The 21,056-nt window shown below is 45.4% G+C and overlaps 1 protein-coding gene across 1 annotated transcript in view; it reads left to right on the top strand.

Moving 5' to 3' along the window:
* Positions 1–1,859: 1,859 nt before the first annotated feature.
* LOC135916811 (uncharacterized) overlaps positions 1,860–21,056 on the top strand; it is a 105,205-nt gene continuing 86,008 nt past the window's right edge. The window contains exons 1-3 of the mRNA XM_065450249.1: positions 1,860–1,909; positions 5,373–5,707; positions 9,711–9,971. Coding sequence (XP_065306321.1) covers positions 5,380–5,707; positions 9,711–9,971 — 589 coding nt within the window. The 5' untranslated portion in view covers positions 1,860–1,909; positions 5,373–5,379. The remainder of the gene's footprint in view (positions 1,910–5,372; positions 5,708–9,710; positions 9,972–21,056) is intronic.

The following is a 21,056-nucleotide window of genomic DNA, read 5'->3' on the forward strand; positions in this document are numbered from 1 at the left end:
TATGCATCTAACTTCTTCATGGAATCAACAATAGCGTCCTAACCCGCAATTCGAAGTATCATTCGCAAGGCTGCGTTGCCGTATTCCAAGTCTGAAAGGTGATGGTTTGGGCTAGTTGGTTTTCGACTTTAGAGAGTGTGGTACAGCGCGAAGCAGGGACAAGGGACTAAAGAAAAGCGCTTTTCCTCGTTTTTCTTTCGTCCCTTGTCCCTGCTTTGCGCTGTACCACAGCATCGTATTACAACATTTAGTATTTACTCGCATAGATGTGGTCCAACGGTATCCCCTTTATGCTGCCTCTGCAATGAGCCGGAATCCATCGATGATTTTTAGAGCGTAACTTTTTCGCAACAATTCCCGCGTTTTGCGTCACCTCCCTCGCCGTAACCAGCTCCATAGCCGTGGCCAGCGCGCTGCTCTAGCTGCGCGCGCTCCTGGCGCCCTTTCTCGCACGCGGCTTGAGCCTTGCTCTCCCCTTGTCCTGCAAAGCCGGATCACGTGTTCTCACCTATACTCTCGCCCCCTTCCACCGCGCAGCAACGTTGCGGAGACTCTCGCTGCTACCATCGACTCCGCCCTCGCCACCCCTTCTGCCGCTGTCGCGGCACCGCCGCGGTGTCGGTGGCATGCGCGCTTTGTCGCCTCGCGCGTGATCCACGGCTTTCCGCTCCTACGTCTCCGCGTCGCGTGACTGTATGGCTCTCAGCCGTGTCTCTCGCTTCCCCGTTGGCGGGGTGCGTTCCTCATTGGCATTTGTCTCCTCTGGCAGTGCTTGTGCGTGGCGGTCCCACTCCCGCCTCCACTCTTGCCCTATACCTCCCCTTACCTGGCGCAGTACCGGTGCGGTGACTCGAAAGACAGTTACATTGCTTCGCCCCCTTCTACTTCCCACCCTAACCTTGTGCGGCCACATTGAGGCCTGTCTGAGTGAATGAGTCTGTGACCTCTACTTAATACCCGCGTTCTTCACTCATTTCCTCATCCCACCTCAGAAGAAAGATGAAATAGTAATTGCTGATCTCCCTCCCCCCCTCTCGCGGTAGCGACGCACTATTAGATGGCGCAAAGCCGGAACGCCGTCTCAATAGCGGTGGCTGGTGGTGTGTGCTGCCCAATGCGAAACGCGGAACCGCCTCCGTTCGACACTGCGTGTCCTGTATGCGGTTGCCTGATGTTGAAATCAGGCAGCAGCTGCGCTCAAAGATCGCATTACCAAGAAGCGTAATCGTCGGCCAATCATTTTGTGGTCGTGTCGGTGGCTTTTACTCACCGAAAACAATTTTTAGAAATTCCTCTTCAAAATCTAGGACTGCACAAAGGACTACTGGTATACGCTCCCTTGGAGCAACTGTATTAATATACAGCCACAGGAACGATTGCCGAGCTATTTATAATTTCCTATCGGACACAAAAAGACTGCCTTATAAACATTTCGTACTTTGTAAGATTGATTTACTTCTCCTTGAATAAAGTGCAAATTTAGAAAATTCGAAAATAAAGAAACAAAACTTCAAAGTTAAAAAATTGTTAATATTAATCTTAAATATTTCACATACTCATGTTTACGTAGTAAACATGAGTTTACGTCAGTAATAAGTTCCTATTACTACTCCTATCAAGGCAAAGCTGACTACCTTATTAAACACTACTTTATCTCATTTAATAACAATTTATTTCTTATTTTCGATTATTCATTTATTTGCCTTTCTTGTAATATTTATTTATATATGAATTATTTCATTTCATTTGTCAATCATATCACCACTCGATTTGTGACCTATTCCCCATAGTGGGTTTGTGCCATTAATTGAAAATTCATCATCATCATCATCATCATCAGCAGCAGCAGCAGCAGCAGCAGCAGCAGCAGCACCGCACCCTGACCAGTGGAGCTCGGCATTTCGCATAAGTAAGTGTTGCAAAGCTTACTGAGACGCAGAACGGCGTTTGAGATGCGGACGCCATTGAAAAGTGAAGTAGCTTAAGCCACGCATTTGAACTGGGCCTTGTTGGTGATACCGTAGAGCAGAGCATCATATAGTGCTTTGTAAAAGCGAAGCTTGCTTTGCCATGCTATCAGTGGTTGCCAAGTGTAATTGTAAAAGTGGTGGATGCAGGAGTGCTAAAGAGAAGCGTGGCCGCCCTATTCTAGCCCGAATACACGGTCCGTTTTCGCGCGAACATACTTGGGTGGTTTTAAAGGGCCCCTCAGCTGGTCTGGCCATTTTGAGCTGACAAGTGCAGAACATACATTGAGCGATAACCATCGTGTCTGCAAAATATTACATCGCTACGTGCCGCGGAAAGGTATGAAATTTAAAACCGAACGCCGTTTTTTTTTTTCTCCTCGCGGCCACGGCGCTCCAAGCCGGAGGATGACGTAGTCGTGCCTCTGCGCTTACGTAGTCGAGTCCGCAGTGTGACGTCGCTCTTGGTGACACGTGATTTCGAGAATCATTCAAGACATCTGTTATCTGTGCGATCTGCTGCTTGAATTGACAAAATTAAGCTTAGAGAAATATTAAAACACGCAAACCAAATGTCTGCGTGTTTTTTCTTTTACTTCGCACCGAAGCAAGATAGATGTACTTCAGCTTCGTCTACTTATTCCCACGTTTGTGGGTTCACGTGCATAGGTACCGAAACTTGCTGAGTATGAGGCACACAGTAGTGGGGGACTCCTGAAACTTGGACCACCTGGGGTTCTTTAATGTCCACCTTAATCTAAGTAGACGGGTGTTCTCGCATTTCGCCCCCATTGAAATGCGGCCACCGTGGCCGGGATTTCATCCTGCGACTTCGTGCTTAGCAGCCCAACACCGTAGCCACTAAGCAACCATGGTGGGTCTTGCGAAGGCTAGACGGGGTGAGTGAAGAGAGCGTCTCGCTTGGCAGTGGAGCCCGCCTGCTGAAACGATAAGTTCGTGGCACTGAAATATTTTAATCTCGGCTATTAATGAGCCGATTTGAAAAATGTTTGCGTGAGAACGCTCCCTAGATAACAACTTTCAGTCTATAACCAAAATTTGCGGTGGGGCCTGTTGAGGGGCCCTTTAACGCGGAGGCACCCTAGGCGGGTGTTCTAACTGTGTAGCGTCGCCTCGTGCCTGGAGCTGCGTCCCCTAAAAAGCGCAACCAGAGCCCGCGGTTGTCAGAGCAGCTCGCCATCGAGAGGGCTCGTCGCGGCACCCCATCATGGCTGCGGTGCTTAACGCCACGCTGCAGACGCAGTTGCGCCCAACAGTCGTGCGCATAGCATAACGTCTGCTCCGTGCATGGCAGAGCTGGAGTGCACCCTCGTGACCTCCAAGGCTGTCACGCTACGTGGTGTGGACCAGCTTTGTCCAGCGCCAGCTTGACCGACGGATAGTAGCCAAATCCAGATGTGCCTAAGCAGGAAAGAGGGCGCGCTATCGCTCGTTTCGTGGCAGGCGCAAAGTGCGTAGAAGGGATCTGGCGCTACGACGACGATACGACGATATGCATTGGTGAGTACGGTAGTAACGGTTCGAGTACAAAGCAGTCGACCTACATATTCATGTGACGTTTAAAAGAGCGCGCATGTAATATTCTAGGTGCCACCTCAGATGAGTTGAGGAGAAAACGCTACATCTTAAGCAGAAGTCCGTCCACCGAGACCGGAGGAGCCAAAGTTTTTTTTCACTAGCATTTCGATGATTTCGATTATGAGATTCACCACGTTTTTCTTGGACGCACAGGAGCTGCCGCCTGCTGAAAAAAAAGAAAAATAATACATTTTGCGTGTCCGACGCTTTCTGGTGGTAAATCATGCTGCAGCGCCATACGCCAATATGAACGGCTGCGAGAACGCGCAAATATGATCACGGTAAAAATGAACGCTCATATTGTGTACAACATACTTCGGAGTGTGCAGATCGTACTTGTGAGCTAATATTATGTCAAAACGTAATCATTTAAGATGTCATGTGTGATGTTGGCTCTGTTGTGATCGGCCATGTACCCGCGAAACCTGTCGCTCACGCAATGCGCGACGATGGGGAACGAGCTGACGACCTCGTTATAGCCATCCCGAACTGCGATGATTCATGGTAAACAATTCTGCCAGGAAGGGTTGGGCTTTTCCTGGAGGGGCTCTTTCAGCAGGGGCACTGCCGTAAGGGTGCAGGGAGACATTCCTTCACATCACCTGCCATCAGCTTCCACGTCCACACCGGAGACTGGCTCATTGTGCTTCCCTCTTTCCCTCTTCGTGCCCAGTGATGTGCGCGTGCTTTGGGTCAAGCGCTCCTCGGAGAAATAAGACTACCGACCTCCTGACAGGCGGGCGATCTTCCAGCGTCGTACTGGAGGCAGACGGGGGCACCGGGATGACGGGGTGTTCAATTGAGGATACGGATGCTTGATGAGAAAAATAGGTCGACAGTTGGAACTTGAATGTGATCATCTTACCTTCAGTATGCATCCTGAATATTGCACAAAATGTAAAAATAAACGTCTATGTTTAAAACGTCCTGGATGTCTGGCGGAGCCCCACGCTCCCTATTCCTCCATTTTGAATGAACATCTCACAACGTCGGACCACCGGTCACAACAGCTCATATTAATTGGAATTCGTGAAATCAATTTTGCAGCGTAAACGTTTTTTTTAACTATGTCGCCAAGCTTTGCAGCAACTCTCTTAGTTGGTATTGCCTGCTGTGTAAACAAATAATTTTAGCTGTCATTGCTTGCTGCGTAACAAAATCGAACACATTTCTTTAGCTCTATGATACGATCTATACTCAATGTAAATGAACGTTTACGGAAGCCGACTTGAGGCGGGCGCACAGATACGCACGCAAAACCTCGCTCGCCCATACGGTAGCACACATTGGTGCTCGTAGCTCACGGAGCATCAATGTACACTGCGGAGGTAGAAACGAGCTCTTCTTGATACATGAGCTATTATCGCCCTTGTTTCGCCCTCTTTTTACTGTAAATTGATATTGTCATTTTTTTGTACATTTGCTACTCTGGGAGCATATCATAAACATTGCGAATGCTGACATTTCCACTGAATTCTCGCGGAAGCATTCCAGGCTAGGTTATCTATGGTATTATCCTGGAGGTGGGCGCATAGAACAGCGTTTGCTGAAATGAAGTTCGTGTTGTTTTAATATATTTATTCTTTAGCTCCGACCTTCATGGGTCCCGAAAGGGACAGTGCTATCTGCTAGTAGGCAGAAAGTAAACATAAAACGCTCGCTAACAAATTTTGTGTCTTGCCAACGAATTCCTCTCTACCTCGCGCCATTGCCTTTCTTTCCTGGCGTGACAGCAATAAGAGCGCAGCGCGTGCTAGGCAACGACGACTTGTGCGACATGATCTTTTGCACTCACCCGTGCAGCAGCAGCGCCATGGTGGTGCGTCAGACTGGCCTGGTGCTGTGGCGGACCTTGTACGTGCAGGCGCTGCGTCGCCACTGGTTTGCCACGCTGTTCGAGCTGCTTCTCGTCACGCTGTGCTTCGTGCAGCTGCGAGACCACACGCGCCCCAGGGCAGTGGCTGGTGGTCGCCAGGCTTTCAACCCGCCGGTCGCGTACGCCTCCCGCCCACTGGCAGAGATCGTGGCCGACGGTGCGCACACGGGTGGACCCACCGTCTGCTACGGGCCCAGCACCGAGTCTGCGGAGCGCCTCATGGACGCCGCCTACCCAAGGCGCAAACGACGCGATTCAGAAAAAGGTGTGTCCCATGGAGCGTTTCCACCATAGCAGGCCTTCCTGCGTCGTCATCAGCTAGATGCAGGCCAACGTTACCTTTAGAAATAAATATGGACCAGAAGAAAGCACCCATAAGAGGTGCTGCTGAAGGTTAGTATAAATTGTGAAACAGCGACTGTGCTTGCCGAAGTGTTCTGTTTTCCGTTCAGTAGTATTTTTAGCGTTACGTTCGTCCGTTTTCATTGTATTTCGTATCCATCAAAAATAAAAAAAAACTATTAGTAAATGGCCGCGATGATCGAGTGCCAACTCATCATCATCATCAGCCTGGTTACGCCCACTGCAGGGCAAAGGACTTTCCCACTCCTCTCCAACTACCCCGGTCATGTAATAATTGTGGCCATGTCGTCCCTGCAAACTTCTTAATCTCATCCACCCACCTAACTTTCAGCCGCCCCCTGCTACGCTTCCGTTCCCTTGGAATCCAGTCCGTAACCCTTAATGACCATCGGTTATCTTCCCTCCTCATTGCATGTCCTGCCCATATGCCCATTTCTTTTTCTTGATTTCAACTAAGATGCCATTAACTCGCGTATGTTCCCTCACCCAATCTGCTCTTTTCTTAACCCTTAACGTTACACCCATCATTCTTCTTTGCATAGCTCGTTGCGTCGTCCTCAATTTAAGTAGAACCCTTTTAATTTAAGTAGCCTCCAGGTTTCTGCCCCGTACGTGAGTACTGGTAAGACACAGCTGTTATAAACTTTTCTCTAGAGGGATAATGTCAACCTGCTGTTCATGATCTGAGAATTCCTGCCAAACGCACCCTAGCCCATTCTTATTCTTCTGATTATTTCAATCTCATGATCTGGATGATCCATGATCAATCTCATGATCCATGATCAATCAATCTCATGATGAATCTCATGACCCTAAGTAGATGTATTCCTTTACCACTTCCAGTGCCTCGCTACCTAGCTCTGGTGCCAACTCACCAGATAATAAAGGTTTCATTATAAAACAAACATATACGCAAATTTGAATGCTTGGGTTAATTCGCGCGGCAAAAACAGCAAAACACAAAACAGAATACGATTACTGTAGTCATGCAACATGCTTGTTACCGAAGTAGTCATTTCAACCTTGACCGCAAGATTTCAGCTCAGTACTGATACCTTCTGCCATTATTGACCATGGCGTTCAATATCACACATATATTTTATATATTCCAGCTATCTTCCATAAACATGCTCAATAAAAACTAATTTACCCGATAGATGCTTGTATAAAATGATTGTAATAGCCTCATGAGAAGTTCCAGTACTACACAATTTCAACCAACCATAGCGTACACGGAAACAAGCACACATTTCACACCATCCTTGGCATAAAGAAAAATACCGCCATTCTGTTTCAAACTTTTAAATGACCCGAAATGTGGTTAGGCATGCAAATATTGTAGATTAGAGTTGCTGAAAAAAACACCTGGTTTCTTGAACGCCTCTACAACAAAATGATCTTTATAGCAAAGCATTCCTAATCTTTCAACTGACTTGGGGTATTTCATGTGTGTTAGGAAAGCCCCAACGACGAACGCCACTTGAGCAAATTTGCCTGTATACCGACAAAATGAGGGCGTCCCCGACCTTTTCTTCCTCTGCAAATAAGGCGCACATAGGGGCGCCGGCTTGAGCAGCCTCCACTAAGCTGCGGTGCATGGGGCGCCAGTCGACACCCCACAGAACAATCCTTACTTGGCTGTGGCAATGGTAGCCGCATGGCGCAAGAACCTTAGCGGGCCCAAAGACCTTGCACTTCGCTGAGCCGCACACGCCCGCCAAAAACTGAGACAATGGGATGCAAGATCTAGCAGTGGAAAGCAACACCGACGAAGTTTGTGGGTGTGTTATGCCGTATAAATCGGAAAATTGCGTCAACTTAAGCGAGCGCTTCTTGGTATACTGCTCCTCTATGCGCGTTGAGCAGACTCGAAGGTTGCGCTTGCCTCCCGCTAGAACTCGACAATGTCGGCCACAGCGATGCAACTTGATGGTGATTTTTGTTGTCGTCCCCTTTGGAACTAAGCGGCTCTAATCAGGCTATACTGCATCTTGTAGTCAAGCATTTTGCGTATCTCTCCTCGAACTTTTCTCTGGTTCTCAAAATTTCTATCTCTAGATTCTACAGTTACCAGTCACTGTAACGACCCACGCTCTATCGACATCTTCCCTGATTTGTTTCTAGCATTACTCTTGTTTATATCGACTTTTGACCATTTAAAGCTTCCATCCGCTTCGCATTCCGGCACTAGTGGAGGGTGGACGTTCCCTACAGTTGTTGCTGAGTGAATGTCCTGGCATCTACTTTCGATGCTCAGAGTCGTCTGCTGACTTTTGCTAGATAAGACATGCCTGATCCTGCTTCAAATGTTTTGAAGATGTTCTTGTGCTAAGGAAGTGATATCGGCCTCAAATAGGAATGCCCTTTGTGCTATCCTACAGATCTTTTCTCCGTGTTTGCTTCTTGCCGTATTTATATGTGTGCATAATCTTTATCGTTCCATCCAAAGCATTTATTGCTGCCTTTCTTTATCTCATTTTCTGATCCCTCCTGCTTCTCTATATATATTTTACCTTATCCCATGCTTAGTTACCAACTTTCTTCACCGCTTCCTCCATTGTCTACTATAGCTGTATTCTGCTTCCCCTTGCTCCTCAGGTTATGTCGGTGGATGTTTGAGTGTACCTTTTGTTCATTTCGGTATGCAGTCATCTATTTATAGATTGTTTGACCATTTGTATATGACTTGCTCTCAAATTGATATCACGTCATTACTTGTTTCCTCATGAAAGATCGAATTTACGATTTGTGAGAAAGAATTAGATCCTTTATCGTCACCATCATCATAACTTATTACTTCCTAAAGGCCCTTCTCGTGGTAATACATAAGGGGGTGGATGAAACAAAAATACAGAGTAGCCATATTAACAAAAGTGGTATGGATGTTAAAAGCAAAACAAAAGGTAAGACGTGGCACAGCTGTAAGCAGGGTGATTAGCCTTGAAAATGGGCTGTCAGTAACTGCTTAAATTTTGGGCCATAGCACTCAGTAACTATAGATTGTGGCATCTCGTTCCAGTGCTCTATTGTAATGGGTAGGAAGGAGTTATGAAATGCGGTGGTACTTCCGCGAGAAGCTTGTACACTTAACCTGTTGAAAAGTCGATGGCAAGTTCGGTGAGTAGGGTTAAGTGTGCTACGCAGCACGGGTAAATATTGTTAGAGTTTGTGAAAAAGACACAGTTTTGGTATCATGCGGTGAGTTGACAAGGACGGAAGGTTAAGAGAAGATTGAATGCTACTGGTAGTTGTGTGTCAATCCTATTTTCAAGTTGTAAATCACGCAACAGGAGTCTGTACAGATCCTAATGCGTTAAGAGTGAAGACTCTAAATTCGTGACCCATATTTGAGTTCAGTGTGGGTGAATGTTTCGTAGGCGTGTTTGCCAATAAAAGCGGGCGACATTGATAGGGACCTTTTTATTAAGCCGAACAATCTTGAACAGTCAGCCTGAAGGTGTAAAATGTGGTTACCAGCTGAGTTTGTTCGATATTTTGACGCCTAGGTAGCGGTGTCTGCAGTGAGAGTACCGATGAATTCAGGAAATAGGTGTAAATGCTGCTGTTCTGCTTCCGAGAGATACACATGAACTTACATTCTGAATTATGAAATACCATAAGCCATCATGGCTCTGTGCGTTTCCGGCCTCCCCGTTCTATCTATACACGGCTGCTTCTGTAGATCTCCCTAAGCAACGTCAAAAATATTTCGTCTAACGCACTGCGCTTTAGAATATACTACAAAATTAGCCTGTCTACGTTGTTCTAAGCTCACTTAATATTCAGAAATGCTATCCATAGAGGTATATGTTTAGCTATATAAATGGATGTGCTTTCTATCCTTTCAAGTATCAGGACAGCCATGAGGTAGATGCCAAAACACTCAAGAAGGCACTCAATCGCAGATTCCGATCGTATCGGGATCTGGACCGAGGCTCCTTTCGATCACGTGGCCGTCAACTCAGGTGCAGACGTGCCTGTCGTGTGCGAAGACGTAAGCCGCAAGAAACTGGCGCACACTGTGCCATGCGTGCGTTTCTATGGCGACCTGGGTGAGCTGAATTACAGCGTTTACGTATACACGGACGAACACATCACCACCGACGAGCTCGCCTTCCGAGTACCTCAGGTCTTCAAACCACCAGGGGAGCCCAGCAAGCTTCTCAGTGCGTATACTCGACTTTCCGCTGCGCTGCACCTCGAACCACACGTGTTTTTTGTGGCAGCGGCTACCTCGGCTCTCTGCAGGAGAGCCAATAATCGCCGCCCTTTATGATAAGCAATCGCCTATGTTCTATTTCTCCAATATTCTATGCGCACGTTCAGATCCTGCTACCTAGCAGTGTGTGCAAGCGTGTAGGAATACATGGAAGCTTCCTGCCCTTGCGAATGATGGTGTTTCTTATCATTGAATATTATATCCGTGCATTAACTTTTCAAAACAGATTTCCGATAAAATAGAGCTAGAGGGCCGCTCACGAAGGCATCGTTCTGTCGATTACGATAACTTGCGAAATGCTGCTGCCGGCTGTCTATGCACCCGATTCATATAAGCCGATAATAATAACATAATAATAATAATAATAATAATAATAATAATAATAATAATAATAATAATAATAATAATAATAATAACAATAATGCAAAAACATCCTAGCAGTAAACGGTTAACTGGTACATTATTTATGTATTTATTTATTTACGTATGTGATTTGCACTCTGTCTGTCTGTCTGTCTCTCTATCTGTCTGTCTGTCTGTCTGTCTGTCTGTCTGTCTGTCTGTCTGTCTGTCTGTCTGTCTGTCTGTCTGTCTGTCTGTCTGTCTGTCTGTCTGTCTGTCTGTCTGTCTGTCTGTCTGTCTGTCTGTCTGTCTGTCTGTCTGTCCTTCCTTCCTTCCTTCCTTCCGTCCTTCCGTCCGTCCGTCCGCCCGTCCGCCCGTGCCTGAGGTGTGCCTGTTTTATACCGAGTAAGCAAAAGCGCCTACGGAAGAGGACCGTCCATATAGTTGCTTATTTTGAAGCAGGACGTACTCCAGACGACACGAAATATCCGATGCACGTGCACTTTACATCCGAATGTATGAATCCAATAAAGGTGGATACACACGCGAGGGCAAAATCCCGCCTGCTCCGCGGACAAAATAGTGACGTCATCACTTGAATCCGGCGCAGCCGAGTTAGGTCGCATTCCCACAGCCGGAGCGCCGTTTGCGGAATCCGCGTGGTTACTCTCGACGCAAACGCCACGCACGTTGCCAAATTGCTGGGTACGAGTGCGCATTCCAAGATAGACAGCTATCGGAGGCGGCGTTGGCGGCGTTTGTCCACGTTGGCTGTTCTACTCGAAGTGAGTGAAGACGACTAGGTGTAGGCTGTAAAAAGAAAACGATTATGCTGGAAGAAACCACGGATGTCGAAGAATACGCTTTGTGGTTAGAGCTTGCTTCGTAATAATAATAATAATATTTGGGGTTTTACGTGCCAAAACCACTTTCTGATTATGAGGCACGCCGTAGTGGAGGACTCCGGAAATTTAGACCACCTGGGGTTCTTTAACGTGCACCTAAATCTAAACACACGGGTGTTTTCGCATTTCGCCCCCATCGAAATGCGGCCGCCGTGGCCGGGATTCGATCCCGCGACCTCGTGCTCAGCAGCCCAACACCATAGCCACTGAGCAACCACGGCGGGTAGAGCTTGCTTCGTGAAGATCCGCTCGACTGTGATCCGTACGAATACAAGCGCCTACTGAGCGTCAGCAGCACGCAGTTTTTCGAACTTCTGGCCCGCGATCAACATACAATCGAGTGGCAAGAAACCATCGTGAGACCATCTGTGCCAGCGAAGACACGGCTTCAAATCACTCTTCGCTTTCTCGCCGCAGGTAAGCACTAGCGTTTGCTTCAATTTGAAGTATCAGGTGTCACTTTTCATGAGGCGCGCTGACTTTTAAAGCGAAGGCATCCCCCAGCTTTCTCGACTGTGACTGCTGCCGCTCTCTTGGGAAGTGCGCGCTTCACGTCGCGTGTAATGTGCGGGTGCACTTATTTCCGTTAGCCCGTGGACGCGGGAATGAAACGAAAAAAAAGAAGAACTAAGCACTCTTTAGCGTCCTACATCTCTGTGCATAGTGTACAATGACAGACACATCTTCATTGTGACATGACTGCCCTTACCTCTCGCAATGAACAGTTCGTGTATTTCGGCGTAGATATAGCGAATGCTACGGCGCATCAACATTATGGTACTAAATTGTTTTGACCGGCACGGCGCATGAACATCGTATAAACATGTTGCATAAGAATGTTGGAAATATGGTGAAATAAAGACAACTGTGTGTATGGAATTTAGTTTCATAGCATGAAAATAGCCGCTTTGTAAGAGATTCGCTTTACACAGATTCCAGTGTGAATATCAGATGTGCATATTTTATTCGAATGTGGAGTTCTGTCTTTCTTAATTTTTGGTGTAACCAACAATTTCTTGTTTTTTCTTTTTTTAATAGGAGAAACGCACTACTCCTTAAGCTGACAGTTCAGGGAGGACACTCAACTGTCAACCAGCTCATAAAAGAGAGATGTGTGGCAATCTACCTGGAGCTGAAAGACGAATTCTTGAAGACCCCCAAGACTGACGGAGAGTGGTCTAGAGCCATGTAAGACATCAAAGAAAAGTGGCAGTTCCCCAATTGTATTGGTGCGATAGATGGAAAGCATGTGTGCATCAAGCCAAAGATTCAGGCTCTTTGTATTTCAACTACAATAAAACCTTCAGCATAGTGCTATTTGCGCTTGTTGATGCGAACTATAGGTTTCGCTATTTGGACATTGGCGGTCCTGGTTCACAAGGTGATGGCGGCATTTGGCAGCCAACACCTCTACGAAAAGCAATTGATGAAATAAAATGCAGGACTGCCCAAAACCGTAAAAGTGGCAAGTTCGCCGGATCTTCAAATGCCCCCGGTTATTGTAGGAGATGATGCTATTCCTCTGGGTGAAAATTCCTGAAGGTGAGGCGTTTGTTCGCGAAAACCGTTTTTAAAAACTCCGCAGAGGTTCAATCAGATGAAGAAAACATAATGGTACAAATCTAGAAGAGCATTCCCAAAAATGAAGTAAATGTTTTGGCTGCATGGTTCATACTGAACTGCTGCTGACCACAAAAGAAAAAAAAGAGAGGCAGGGCTGAGCGCAGAAATGACAGAGCACCCTGCCCTCTCTCTTTCTTTATTTATTGGTTACGCAGCACGTCATTATCCCAAAAATGAAGTTATAGCAAATAACACACCGACGCAGTAAGGCGCTGATTCTGCACGCCGCTGAGCCATTTCGAGAGCGATCTCTTGCCATAGCCTGTTACGGTGCTGCGCGCTTGCATAATCGGCGTGCTCTATATTCAATAGCGCTGCGAATCCATCAACAAGAGCAAAAAAAAGTGCCGGTTGCTTCTTCACTTAGCATTTTCTTGTGCACCTCACTCATGTTGAGGTCACGCAGGCTGCGCGGTCTAAATAGAAATGCGCGCGCAACCACGACTCCCCTTTCCCGCTGCACCACAACAAAAGCACATGCGGTCACTCCTGCACAACAAAAACACACGTGGCATCAAGCCACGGATGCATCAAGCCGACAACACGCCATCGTAGCCACGCCAACCCATCCAATGTTGGCATATTTGACGCTGACTACGTTAAATTGAGGCCAGACGACCGCCAAACGGATGGATGGAAATACCGGCGAGCATTTTCAATCCGGACCGCGAGCGGAGGAGGCCGGTCGAGGCGAGGGCGGCAAGTTTTGATGACGCGCGCGTCATGTGATGCGCCATCCGCTGCGAAAATTCCTCCTCCGTCCGGTCATGTGAATGCACCTTAAGCAGTCATCGATGAACATCGGATCCGCCGTGGCTGCTTAGTGGGTATATGGTGCTAAGCTGCTAAGCACGAGGTGGCGAGGTCGGATCTCAGCCACGGCGACATATTTCTACGGAGGCGCAAAGCGAAAACACCCGTGTACTTAGATTTAGCTGGACGTTAAGGAATCCCAGGTGGCCCAAATAATTCCGGAGCCCCGCACTACGGCTGCCTCACGATCAAATTGTGGTTCTGGCACGTGAAACGCCATAATTTGATTTTTGCTTAATGGATGTTCGACACACGCTCATAAGTGGCTATATCCAATCATGAACATCACCAGGATAGCTCGAGCAGCACTTAACCGTGTTGTCATAGCATAGCAAAGCGCATCAGACTTGTTTTCTGGCTTTCTTTTTTACTTTACGTTGACAGTCGTGTAGGGGATGCAACGCAGGCTGCTCTGACGAACGCCACCATTTGGCGATGTTCGAGTTCGGAATGATTGAGCACCAGAAGCTAGGCTAAAAGCACGTTCGCAAAATTTTCTCTCGACCGATGGAGGTCTTCATAATTTATAGTGATGTTTTACAGAATGGCGCACACCGAGCAATAAACTTTTATTCTGAATGGGGTTCTGGGGTTTCACGTCCCAAAAACACAATTTGATTATTAGGTTCGCTGTGGTGAGGGACTTCAGATTAATTTCAAGTGCCAGGGGATCTTTAACGCGTCCCCAATGCATGGGACACGGGCGTTTCTGCATTTCGCCCCCATCGAAATGCGACCGGCATTTCAACCCGCGACATCGTGCTTTGCAGGGCAACGCCATAGCAGCTAAGCCACCCCGGCGGTTCTTCAGGTAAGCTATTAGTGCCACTGTACGTACTCCAGAATAATATATGATGGGTGTTTTGCACCGCCTTGTCGAATAATTGCATTATATACTGGTTTATATTAAGGGGAAATATAGAGCATACATTGGGTGACCCTAATTATATTCTGGAATGTGTGGGTTAATTAGGGGGTAAATGAAATTGATCAACCCCCGTTTTGTTTGTTATGGTGTCTTACTGAAGCGCTGACGAAGATTCCCCGCGATGCCCCGAGAGAACCAATTTTCTAGCAATTCTACACTTGGAGGGAAGAAGTGTGCATTAAGGAGGACGTGTATGTGTAGTACGAAGTTTGTAGGCTAATGAAGGTACATTGAAGATTGACAAAATACTCGTTTTTGATTGATTTTTTTCTTTTGTCATGCGAACAACGTAGTTCACTTGTCGGATGTCCACGGTTAACAAAACGATACACGTTGTCTTACGTTGTCTTATTTATTTTTTTCGTATTTCTTATTTCTTCAAGTGGCCAAGAAAAGCCTTGTGATGCACGTATTACGCAGTCGTCGATGGGTGATGTGTAAGTGAAGTTCAAGTTGCCTAGGTTAGTTGCGCCTTTTGCTGTAAAATGCGCATACGACCATTGAGTAACGCCACGAGTGTGCTTCAAGAATGGCGCAGAACTTATGCCGCTCTTCTGGGAGGGTTATAGCTGCCAGCAAAACTAACTTTACTTAAAATATTAGGAACATTACGCCGGATCTCTGTGCGAAGTAAAGTATTTCAGGAGAAAGTACAGCCTTTATAGTAACCTCCCGCCAGCTTGTGCTAGAAGGCATTATTCCGCCGTTATCTGCAATGTTTCCCAGCGTCCTAGCAAGGACCATGTCATAAATAATATATGGGCAAAGTTTTATGTTTCTTGTTGAAGAATTTGTGTTTATTTGTGCTTCATTAATTCACCCACAAATATTTCTGGATTAAGATTTCGTCCTCAGATATAGGAGTTCACAGGTACCACACGACGAACATACGTCAGATAGCTTCGTTCTGGCACACCTTGTGGAACGTTGGTAAGATAGCTGTTCATAATTTTACCTAAATTATAGCCAAAATATGTTGCTTACTGACTTCTAATTCACATGACACTCAGCTGCACGCGTGCTTGTCAGTTCATTAAAGACCTTTCATATATTCTGGCGGTTTCACGCAGCAATTCTGATCTTGCGTTCGAAAATGCAAACATAACTTTCTACAAGTCCATTCTCAACCGATTCTCCCAGCTATAAATAATTGCAAATTCGAAGATTGCGTGTCGTTACCTACACGATTATAGAAATCGTTTGTAAAGCATGCTTCGCCTGCTATCAGTGCTTGACTGCTCTTATTAATTAAAATAAACACTTTATAAGATTTAGAGGGACTATATTCGGAATACACGTCTGCCCAATTTGTCTTGCGACTATTAGCCGATGAGAAAAACTTCTGCTGCGCCGATTCATATGCCTCGGGAAACTTACGCCAATCGAACGAACAAATGCTAGGAAAGCTGACACGCATGCATGATCACTCTTCGACTCCAGAGCTAGTCTTAGTTAGCCTTTGGTACATTTGGGAAGCATAAATCAATAAGCATATAATAAATGCACACTTACCCTGGTGGCTTCTTCAATCAGATTATCGTAGCTGTTCGCAAGCAAAATATGAAGTAGCTAACGCAAGCAAACGTTCATGGTTAACCTCCCTGTCTTTCTCTGTTCCATTCTCTGTCTTTTTCTCTATGATATTGCGCTTCAGTTTGTTAGTGGCCTGCCGGATCTCTCGTACGACGAAGTACACAATGAAAGAAAACTAGCTGGGCTAGTAGCGGGGAGCTCTTTTCGTATTCGTGATGTGTCCATTTGAAATATACATTTCTTATCTAAGCTTCAATGACAGCGATATAGTCGAGGTGAGTTACGATAGCTTGTGGGTTTGGACTAACGAGGCTCTTCACGCAGCTCTTTCGTCTTATGCGTGTTTGCGAACCCGAGTGAAAGACAGGAGGGTAATACGCCTTCCCGAAATGAACTATTCGGAATGACCCTTTGTTCAACGGTTGGATATATGTCAGGAGCCGACGACATGAACTACCTTCAGCTCGCTATCAGTAGGAAGAAATCATATGAAGCTGTCAAGCAGATAGACTTTCAATTAACGTGAGGATATTCTGATTGAAATTTTCTTCCTTGCCATGAGGAGAAAAGGTCGCTAATCAGCATTTATTTTCCTTCATTCTTGAGACCTCGTGTTAATATAAGGGTTCTCTCTTTTACAACCTCCTAATGAGTAATTTATGAACAATAAATTATTGTGGTAGGTGTGTAAACGCACACGCAACAAAAGTCCTAGTCCATTTCTCAGTATTCACTCATTGAAGACACAGCACGTCTGTACAGTCAAGTTGAAATGATGTCAAATACAAGTAAGTTCCACAAGGGTGAGTCACGAATATAAGTCATTATAAGGCGAGATGGAGTTGAAAAAAATAACACTGAAAGCACAACAACGGCTGCGCGCATAGTAGGGCTTCCTCTGGGTCGGATCTACGGATCAAGGCATATCGGTTCATCAGATTTGAATGCTCGTACATTGCAGCCAAACTCAGGCGCTCAAATGAAATCGAGAATGTACGCTAGTATCGCTTCACTTGCGCAATCTGATTAGATAACGCTCTTTATTGAATCCATGACAACATTCTGGATATTAGAAATACATGCATGCGCGTCTTGAGCTAACCGAGAACTTTAAAACAGTAGTTAGACGCCAAAGAAACCTCACTTAAAAAAGAAAAAAAAAGAATAATGTACAGTTGCTTTAAATATTAGTTGAAACATAGCGTTCGTAGTAGAAAGGGCCGCGAGAGTCCACCGCCGCGTCTACATACGAAAAATGTAAGGGTTATACACTTTCCGATTGCTTGTACTTATCAGACCTATTTAATGATCAACGTATACATTTCAACCTACATATTTCAACCTATTTATTTGTCAAATCTATTTAGCATTTACCAAATATTCTGCTTTCTGGGGACATTTAGACCAACCCGCTGCTGCAACTAATTCTAGATAAGCCTACGCAGATGAACTCAACTCTCTAGTATAGAGGGCAAGCTTGAATCTCTTCCTTAGCTGTCCGCTAAACTAACAACCTCGAATGCACAGTCCAATATCTTCAGCGCACCGTCAAGCAACAGCAAAGGCTGACTGAATTGGAGGACATAGGTCGAAGAAATGATCTTGTTTTGGGGGTCCACGAGGGGCAATAATGAAAGAAGAAAACATATTGAAGGAACTAGTGCGGGAAGAAATTTTCTGTGATATCCTTGGCATCAGTGTATCTTCGGTAGAGCGAATTCATCAAATTGGACAAACGAAAAAAAGGACACAGGTCCATAACTATGAGGCTTTATGTCTACAAAGAAAAAAAAGCGATATTCAAAAATAGCAGCAAACTAAAAGGAACAAATTTTAGTATATACGAGTACTACACGCGTGAAACACTTGAAAAAAGAACGGTGCTTTGTCGTTCTGCACAGGCAGATAATAGGAATGAGTACTTTATGTAAACCACGTTGCTTACAAATGGGACTTCCGGTTGAAGCTTGCAAGCAACTGTAACGTAGTTTCCTCCAACCTTGAGTGACGCCAAAAGCCCTATGAAATCAGAGTATTCAGCGTTAATGCACGAAGTGCTGTTAATAAAATAGAGCAATTAGAGCGTTTTGTATTACTACATGACCCCTATTTGATTGCCATTATTGAGACCTGGTTCTCTCCTGATTTTGCGAATGCCGATGTGCTTCCTCCTTCATACAACGTACTTCATAATGACAGACTGACGAGGACCGATGCTGTCGTATTAATAATTAGAGGGACTCTGACATATCAACCACTACTAAGCTTCAACGGATGTGAAAATATGTGGCGCAGGTTATTCATGACTGAAATACCGCTACTTCTTGACGTTATTGACAGGCCTCCGCGAAGCTCACTGGAGGCCTTTGACAGACTGGATGACCACTTATCAAATGCTACAAGCAGCAAAAGTAAAATAATATTATTAGGTGATTTTAACTTACCTAGCATGTACTGGGATGATAGAATTCCAGGATCTTTAGATAAGTTACATGCTGAAAGCATGTTCGAAACAATGTTGAAGTACGACTTATACAGACTGTTTACCAACCACCACGAGTTCAAGGGTCCTGCCAGTCACTACTTGACTTACTTTTTATCCAATGGATCTTTTCAGAATAAAAACAGCTTCGACCAAGAGATCTAAGGCCACAAACTTTTCGTAACCACCCTGAAGCAAAATAACAAGCGTGTTGAAAGCTTCAGGACAACAAAGCTGTGCAATTTCAATAGTGCCAACGACACGTGCATTTTAGAGTACTTAGAGACTGCGCTTGACGTAATGCCTACAACTAATGATATCCACCAGCTTTGGCATTACTTGAAATCTATCGTACAAGACTGCTTATCGCGTCTTGTACCCCAAAGGGCAAAGGGCATAGAAAAAAAAAACCATGGGTAACGCGGAACATTATCCATCTCAAACGGCGACTGTGCCGTGCGCGTAAGAACAAGTCAAAAAGTACTGCAGTGGAAGAGTACGTATTTGGGCTGGTTGGTTCATCATTTCGAGCAGTTACAGAGCGCTAAACAACTGGATGAGGAGAGGAACACAGGCAACAGCGCTAAGAAAGAAGTTGGCTTGGTTGTTAGTCAGCGCTGTTGTCTCTGTTCCTCTCCTCGTCCTGTTGTTTAGTGCTGTTTTACTGCACGTATACTGCACTGATTGCAAACTTAAGCTCTAAGGTGCGCAGTGAGCTAAAAACATCTCGAATGTGTTTTATGTCTGATACTCTATACGAATACATGACAGCATCACCGCAGAAGCTTTGGCAGTACATGATTGATTCCAAAAGTGTCGCAAAAAGTGTACTCTTGAATGGAAACACGTGTAGTGAACCTAAATTGGTTGCGGAAGCGTTTCATCGGTTCTTCACATCTGTTTTCATTCCGAAAAATAAGAATACTTCAGAGTTAACTCGACAATCGAGTGATAAAAGTAACCTCGGCATTTCAAAAGAAGGCATAATGGCAACGCTTCTCAAATTGGACACCAAGATTTTTAAAACGCTACTGTGAGTTGGTATCAAGGTTCTTGGCTATTATTTTTCACTTGTAACGGCGCGAATGAAAACTACCACGCGACCGGCTACTAGTGGTACCATTTTTAAAGCAGGTAACAAATTCTCCGTAAATAGTTATCGTCCCACTTCAGCCACAAGTACGGCATGAAAAATTCTCGAACATGTGATTGCAAAGCGGTTGGTAGAATATCTAGAAAACAATAGCCTGTTTTACAGCAAACAACGTGGATTTGGAAAGGGCCTGTCGACACTAACCCAATTGTTCGAAACACTATATAGCTCTGCAAAGGCAATTACCTCCCGGCAGGAAATAGATATGACTGCAATAGACCTGTCAAAGGCTTTGGATAGAGTGTGTCATGTGAAAACTGATTGAAAAAATGCGCGACATTGAAGTTGATTCTCAGATAATTTCATGGGTTCAAGCCTACTTGCACAACCGGCACCAATTTGTTAAAATATCTGGAAGCCATTCATCTACATGTCCCGCGTCGTCTGATGTGCCGCAAGGGTTAGTTTTGGGACCTGTCTTATTTTTATTGTACAATAATGATATTGCAATTGGTGTCCATCCAATCGTTGATGTGATATCGTTCGCGGATGACGGCGTTTTGTTTTGTTGTGTGAAAAGCGTCAGCGAGAAAATAATTTTGAATGAGCATTTGACAGTTATCAATGCCAGGTGTTCTACATGGGACATGAAAATTAATTGTGAAAAGACTACCTCTATGATAGTCACAAATAAGAAGCCCCCCCCCCCCCCCCCACACACACACACAGTATTCATATATTCTTAACCAGAAAGAAATCAAACCTTCCAAGCATGTAACGTATATCTATAATTTTTGGTAAGGCAAACGTAGTGAGTACATTTGAGCATCAGCGCAACGTAAGCTTGCTTTCCAAAAGAGGCAGTGACGGAGTTTTACTCCTGATGTCAAACTCGCGGCACATATTACTATAGTAAGGCCAGCACTGGAATATGCAGGTATCGTTTGGGACCCTCACAGTCAGACTGAAATTAGTACACCAGAAAGAGTACAAAGGGTAGCGGCCAGGATCATTCTTTCGTACTGCAACAGAAAACGATCCGTGACGGCACTCCTTGACAGGGCCAGTCTAAACCCTTTGTCTCAACGAAAAAAAATGGCACTGCTGAAATTTCTGCATGAGATTTATAATACCTTGAACATAGATGCATTCTGACATCCAGTACGAATATCAGCTCGTACAAATCACCCTCATCCCATTCAGCCTTACACGCCAAGGGTTGACACATTCCAATTTTCATGTCTCATTCAAACCAGACTGTTGAATGCAACAGACTCGACGCCAATGTGTTCACAGGATGCCAGTCAGCCGAA

This window comes from Dermacentor albipictus, chromosome 1, assembly GCF_038994185.2.
Source record: "Dermacentor albipictus isolate Rhodes 1998 colony chromosome 1, USDA_Dalb.pri_finalv2, whole genome shotgun sequence".
NCBI classification, from domain to species: Eukaryota; Metazoa; Arthropoda; class Arachnida; order Ixodida; family Ixodidae; genus Dermacentor; species Dermacentor albipictus.